Source organism: Labrus bergylta, chromosome 3 (genome assembly GCF_963930695.1).
Source record: "Labrus bergylta chromosome 3, fLabBer1.1, whole genome shotgun sequence".
Classification (NCBI taxonomy): Eukaryota; Metazoa; Chordata; class Actinopteri; order Labriformes; family Labridae; genus Labrus; species Labrus bergylta.
In genome coordinates, this window is record NC_089197.1 from 9,481,805 (window position 1) to 9,489,062 (window position 7,258).

Consider the following 7,258-nt stretch of genomic DNA (forward strand, 5'->3'; position numbering starts at 1 on the left):
GGCCACGCTGAAGCGTCAGCTTATTAGTTTTCAGATCAGAGCTTGTTCTGCTGCACTTGGATTTTCGTGAAAATCCCGCCCCAGATTTTCAGCTTGCAATCAACAGAGGGTGTGACACGCGTCAACTGCCTCTCCTGTTGATGCTCAGAGAATGAAACGTAAGTGCTCAGTCCAATCAAAGCCGGACAACGACCCACTATCAATATCTACTCAAAGCAAGCTTCGATTCACCCACCTAGCTCGTTCTCAAACCCTTGTGTTTGTTTGCCCGCACTCAAAGCTCATCACCGATGTCGGAGTCTGTACTGCGAGTTCACTTACCGCTGAATGAGACATGAGACGACGTAGTTTCTACTCAATGTAAGAGATGAAATGAGGTCGCTTCTGGAGCAATGGCGCTCTCTCATGTAAGTTAGGGGGCGTGGCTTTTGAAGGAGCACAGAGGGGAGGGGTTGGGTTTAGACGGAGCACTGAGGAAATGCTACTTTCAAAATCATGCTAGTTTTAGAACATTGCCAACCCTGCCTTTAAATGTGGCCGTGATCCGACTCCTGTGAGAATCCACATGAAGTGATTTTTGCCGTTCACACTGTCTTAAAATCAGATGTGAGTCACAAAGGAGCAAAAGAATCAGATTAAGGTCACTTTTGGCTGCAGTGAGAACAAAGCCTGATTCATACACACACAACAAACCTGGTACTACTGTTAAAGAACTATTTCCACTATTGAAAGAGACAGTATTTATTTATATAAATGGAAGTAAACTCTTAACTCGAGTTCAAGAAAATAAAAAATTGCATTATTGCTTGTCTAAGGTGTGTTTCTATAGGGTGTAACTAAGGATTAAAACAGCAGGTCGATTGGTTTAATATGTGGACTTTACGGAGTTAAATTAGTTTGAGTTTGAAGTGAAGAAACACACACACACACAGACACACACACACAGAGATCACTGTCACATAGAGATTTATTCAACTTGATTAAAAAGTATTTAAAATGAACACAGTACATAAAGTCACTATGATTGAAGGGCCAAAGAAACAGGCCGTCCTTCTTAACAAGGCCACAAAAAACATCATCAGAGCAGATTGTTAGTGCTCCTCTTCCCTCCAACAAACACACACACACACAAACACACGCGTACACACATATACAACACACACACACACACACACACACACACACACACACACACACACCCATGACTCCAGTAACCAATTTAGACGATTAAAAAGTTCTTCAAATCAGTCTGGGGACATTATGACGTAGTTGAATGCTAAAACTAAAGAAACACAAAGTCACTAAACAACGCGCACACACAGACACACACACGCACACACACGCACGCACACACACACACGCACGCACACGCACGCACAGTTTTTGTGTCTCAGGTCGATCCAAGTCTTTGAGGATTTTAAATTGAGAGGCAGGTTGGCACACAGGTCAATTCTTACACATAAAGTGAATACTTGTAACTTAAAGAATAATTATAAACTTTGAATATTAAAATAAAAAAATGAGAATACTGGTTGTTGATGATTATTGGTCAATTCTGCATTTCCCCCCCCCCCCCGAGCTATTTATATCTTTATATCTTTGTCTTTGTTGCTTTTAATATCAAGTCCACTTTGAATTCAACGAGTGTCTAAACTTTGTTTCCTCAGTGAGAGGAGATGACGTGACAGTAAAGGTCACTGAGGTGTGACAGAGAGTCAAAGTGCTGCTCATCACAGAAGACCGTGACAGGATTTAGAACAGGGTTTCCCAAATTAAATCAAGGGCTGTCACTGAAGTCATTGTCATTATATCTCTTTGCTTTTCACTTCTTTTATGACTCTTCTATTAGCTGTTGTGTCTTTTGAAAAAGAGGGCAATGATCACAGCTTCCTGGTCTTCAAACAGCTTTGAAATGTCAAAACTCTCAAATATCAGGAGTCAGAATATCAAACTTTAACTGAAACACTTCTTCGCTTAACTTCACTTTTCCCTGGAGCTCCTGAGCTGTCATGTCTTGTAGGTTCCTCGGGGTCGTTGGTGGATCCCATCTTCCCATCTCCCTCGATCCCATTTTTCAAGCCTGCCGCAGTTTTGGCAGATGGCTGTGCATCATGAGATTTCTGCCTCTTAAAATGAACTTTTGTTCTTGCCACTTAAACTTTACTGTTGTCTCAGTTATCTTAACAGAAACACAAGAAATTCTCTGGTGAAATTGTGTCTTCATTTCTCTCATTTCACGTCTGCACAAACAGAAAGTTTCTACAAGTTTCTCTTTGAGAATCTGGCTGAGGACTTCTTAGTTCAGAGTTTCTTACTGAGATGATTTAGATGTTTATCTGTGCTGATTGTTTATTCTGTTTTCAGTGTGAAAAAAGCTTCTCTGTTTTTGAAATATTTCTCCACTTGACCAAAGAAATCTTGATCCTTTTATCGGCTAACTCCACAAATAGCAGCTAATTACACTAATGGAGCGATTAGCCACAAAATCAGCTTCATGAACTCAGTTATTTATCTGCACTTTGCGAGCTGTGAACCAAAGTGGAGTCTTTGTTGGAGGATGAATGATTTTGTTGTTCAAGTTCAGAAACAAAAGGAAGACTGATCAGTCAGCACACCAGAAGATGTTTCATGTCTCCTGAGGTAAAACTCAGAAGTAGCGGACGAAGCAACAGAGTCCGCTATGCGATGCTATAATGAGAAAATTTGTCTTACCATCAATGCTACATGTAGTTCAATGGAATCACAATATGAAGAATGTCATGAATTTGGCGCTGTACACATAAAGCTTGAATGATTGAAAACTCTGACAGGATGATTTCCTTTTTGTTTACTTACTTTATGTTTCTATGCGTGGCCTTTGACCTTATCTTAACCTTTTCTGAAACCTGTTTTTATAAACGACTATTTCCTCTGTGCTCATATTTAAAAGCAAACACGAGTAAATATGACTACACCTGATAAAGACAGCTCACTTTCTGACGTGCTTTCAATGTGTTTGTTTTTACTCTCCCTCCCGTACGTTAAGGGCTTATTACCACAAGTGGTTTTCAAGTAATAAATCAAGTCAATAAATCGATGTTTGTATATTTTGGTGGAGTCTTTCTTTCTTTTAAACTCGAATTACGTTGAGTTAGAGGCCAAAGATCGATGTTTAAATTAATGATCACACAGAACAGACGTAAACAAAAAAGAGGGGTAAAGTCCTGTCAGTCATCGTCCTCTGACTCGGACATCACTGAGATAACGACGAGGATTAAAATGATCGGACACTCTTTCTCTCGACTCTCTCACACACACACACACACACACACACACACACACAAACAGGGTCGCGCAGGTGGAGGTAACGTCAGGCATCGGGCGGAGGAAGAGAAGGAGCTCAGTCCTCCTCAGCTCCTGATCAGCGTCAGAAACTCATCGCGGGTTTTTGGGTCTTCCCTGAAAACTCCCAACATGGTGCTGGTGACGGTTTTACTGTTCATCTTCTGAACGCCTCGCATCACCATACACATGTGACTGTGGAGGCAGAGAGAGAGGAGAGAGAGAGAGAGAGAGAGGAGAGAGAGAGAGGGAGAGAGAGAGAGAGAGGGAGAGATTTAAAGAACATTTAAAAGAAATCAAATTAAGAAACACGTTGGAGAGGGAGGGCGAAAGAAGAAGAGACTTTACATGTAACACAGGCCAAATATTTGACAGTATAACAGGGAGGAGAGGTTCAGGAAAAGAACAGCTGAAACCATAGAGGGAACTAATGAGGGGATGAGAAAAGGCGAGATGGAAGTACAACAAAAGAAAGAGAAATAAAAATAAATATAAAGCATCTTAAAGGTCACATATTCTCCTTTTCATCAAGTTTCAATAAGTAAAAGAGCTCTTTAAAACATGTCTGTGAAGTTTCTTGTTCTAAATCCACTCTGATCATGTAAATAATATACAAAAGACAAAATGGACAAGGGGACAAAGGTGTCAATAAGAAGTAGGAAGGTTAAAGGAAGCGAAGGAGAGGAACGGATTTGTGCAGAGAAAGGGAAAGAAGGAAACGAGGTGAAGGAAACAAGAACAGATAAAGGAAATCAACGACAGTAAACATGGAATCAGTGAAGTGTGTGTGGAGACAGATATCGAAGTGGACGTTCGTACGTTGCCTCGATGACGACGCCGACTCCGGTGGGCTGCAGGGCCTCAGTGATCGCCACGGCAATCTGTTTGGTCAACCTCTCCTGAACTGTGGACAGACGGACGGACGCACAAACATCAAGCAGAGAGCAAACAACACCTCTGCTCTGAACACAAAAATGTGGATTAAAACAAGAATCAGAGTGTTATTTTTTTTTTCCTTTGTACCTTGTAGTCGACGGCTGTAGATCTCAACGATCCTGGCGGGGAGAAAAGAGAAAAATGTCAGAGTGTGAAAATGGATTTGAAACAAAGATTTTAAAGCTTTCTCCTGGTCTGAAGAAGGGAAGGATGGGAATGAAGAGATCTGCAGAAACAGCCTCATCTGAACCTTTGACCTGTTGCCCTTCTCGTTGAGTTTAACCACTTTGGACAAATTTAACCCCTTAACCTCAGAGAAAATGTCAAAGGACCAAACAGAGCAGCATGAGGAGCGGAGGAGATACTGTACATGTACATAAAGGAGAAGCAGGGGAAGCTAGAAAAAAGATCAGCCGTTGCCTCTGATGTGACGATCTAGGAAAGGGAAGTGAAAGCTGGATTTTTTTTTTTTTATCAGAAAAGTCTTTTACATATAGAATTTTTTTTTGTTTATCCTCCTTTGTTCCTGCTGTGATGTCAATAATGATTCTGTTAAAAGTCGCCTTTAAATGACCATACACTGTAAATATTAATGGACCAACCCTGAGTGAGGTCACTGCAGGGGGCTCCGGAGGCTCATCAGCAGCAGCCGCCATGATGGAAATCCTGTCTCAGTCTAACTTTCAGTCAACCTAACGACAGGCTGAGAGCTGCAGCTGAGGCGGGCTTTAAGACATCGAGCCCACCTGTCAATCATGTCAGCTACACGCCTAACTATGTATAACATGTATCGTTCATGCTTTATTAAAAAAAATCACCCCGTACAGAGTGTGCCCGTGATGACAATAACTAATCTTTTTTTTTTGTACCAGGCTGTAAACTGCTTTTCGGTGTGTATGTGACTTCCTGTGCGTCCCTTTATTTAAAGCCTCAACTCAAAATGTAAACAAAAAACATGGCTGTCTGAATACGTTACATTTCCTTCAGTTTTGCCATTTTACGATCATATTTTTAGCGTTATTGAAGCACAGTTTCTTTTTTTAAAGACTTTGCTGTCGCTCAAATCGACCTGTAGAGAAACAAACTATTCAGAGTTTTTTTATTCATGCCGGTTTGTGGCAAATCCTAACATTTCCCACCGGGCACAGAGTTTAGGTATTGTCCTAAAAACATGAATGGATCCGCTGTTTTTCGTCTCAGTGTTAGTGTGTGTGTGTCCAGAGAAAGTCCGAGGTGTTAGAGTGATAAGCCTGAAAGTATTGGGGTCAGCGGGATCAGACACCTTTTAATAATCAGCTTAAATGCACACCTGCTCACACACAGACACACAAACGTCCACTTTAAGTTGTCCAATTAAACACAGCGGAGAGAGAGGAAGCACACACACACACACACACACACACACACACACACACACACACACACACACACACACACACACACACACAAAGTCAGAGGAAATGAACCCACCTGGCCAGCTTGCTGAGGCCCAGAACTCTCTTGTTTGGGAGGTAGCCGATGTGAACCTGCAAAATGAGAATAAAAAAAGATGTGAGTACTTAGTAAAGGTATGCAAAGGAGAAGTCCTTTTTAAGTGCATCGACACGTGTTTGACAAGGTGTCCATTATCAGGAGTCGATGAGCGGCCTAAAGGACCAAAATCACCTGAAGTTCGCCATGGTCACAGTGAATACTCTAATCCTGTTGGCTGCAGCGTGTCCTTCAATTCCTGACAATGCACACCAATTAATGAAGAAGTTTTAGATCCTGGATGAAATAGATATTCGGCTGTCGATTCCTTTTACGTCTGAAAACGAGCTCTTTGAGAAATTTGAATCCGGCACTGAGACAGCCCTCCTCAAGGTAACTAACGACCTACTTTTAGCTGCAGATAGAGGGGAGGGCGCAGTCTGAATTCTTCGAGATCTTAGGGCAGCTTTTGCCGTCTTAATAATAGGGTGGGTATCAAGGACTCTTACCTTACCTTTTGGAACGAACCTTTGCGGTCACCAGAGGTAACTACTCCTCCTCTACCTTGAGTGATGTCTGAGGTGTCCCGCAAGGTTCAGTTTTAGACACTCGGCTGTTTTTAACAATTTATTTTTAGGAAGAAGATGTACTTTAATAATCCGAGAGGAGATATATTCATTTTTTTCACTCTGTTGCTGAAGATGCTCCACACTCATGCACTAATGGAGAGTGAGAGGCTGCACATACAAGAGCGCCCCGAGCAGTCAGGGGTCTGATGCCCCAGCTACAAGACCAAATTCCTAACATTGGTCCATAACCTAAGTTAATTTTTCAACATGGGATGTTGCCACTTGGTTAAAGAACACAACATTTCAGAAATGTGGTGACACGATCAATTGGAAAATATCATCCTCAGTCATTATCCCTGTAAGATATTGTTCAGAATGTGTTTCAGTCAATATAATTCCCTTTATGTTAATGCGAACCTTTCTCTCAACCTAACCAGTTGTAGTTTAGTTAATTCAATCGTTGCATATGCTAATTTCATTAATTCTATAATTTCAGGGCAATTTTACCAAAACATAACTGATTTCTTAGAAAATGCAGGTGTGTTTTTTTCTTCTTCCTGAAACGTGTTTTAAGACATGCAAGCTACCGACTGAGCTGCAGATAATGACACACATTCATTTTGATTTTGACCGTCAAGCCGACACAAAACGAAGAAACAACAGAAGCCGAAGATGAGAAAACAGAGCAGGTGGATGAGCAACAGACGAGAGGAGGAAGAGACGGAGTCATCAGCTGGAGAATCACTGCTGGATGTCTGGAGGCTTAAACTCTCTCTCTCTCCCTCTCACACACACACACACACACACACACACACACACACACACACACACACACTCAAATGTCAGACGCAATTTGTCGACAAGACGAGAGAAAGGGCAGCGCCAACAAGCGTATAAAGATCTCGTTTCCTCTTTTTCTTCCGATGCCTCCCACTGAGCTGCGGCATCCTGACATATGGACA

At 41.7% G+C, this 7,258-nt stretch overlaps 1 protein-coding gene across 1 annotated transcript in view; it reads right to left on the bottom strand.

The window, feature by feature from the left end:
* Positions 1 to 949: 949 nt before the first annotated feature.
* gch1 (GTP cyclohydrolase 1) overlaps positions 950 to 7,258 on the bottom strand; it is a 20,708-nt gene continuing 14,399 nt past the window's right edge. The window contains exons 3-6 of the mRNA XM_020640202.3: positions 5,728 to 5,783; positions 4,345 to 4,376; positions 4,141 to 4,225; positions 950 to 3,516 (exon numbers count right to left, since the gene is read on the bottom strand). Of these exons, the coding sequence (XP_020495858.1) occupies positions 3,390 to 3,516; positions 4,141 to 4,225; positions 4,345 to 4,376; positions 5,728 to 5,783 (300 nt within the window). The 3' untranslated portion in view covers positions 950 to 3,389. The remainder of the gene's footprint in view (positions 3,517 to 4,140; positions 4,226 to 4,344; positions 4,377 to 5,727; positions 5,784 to 7,258) is intronic.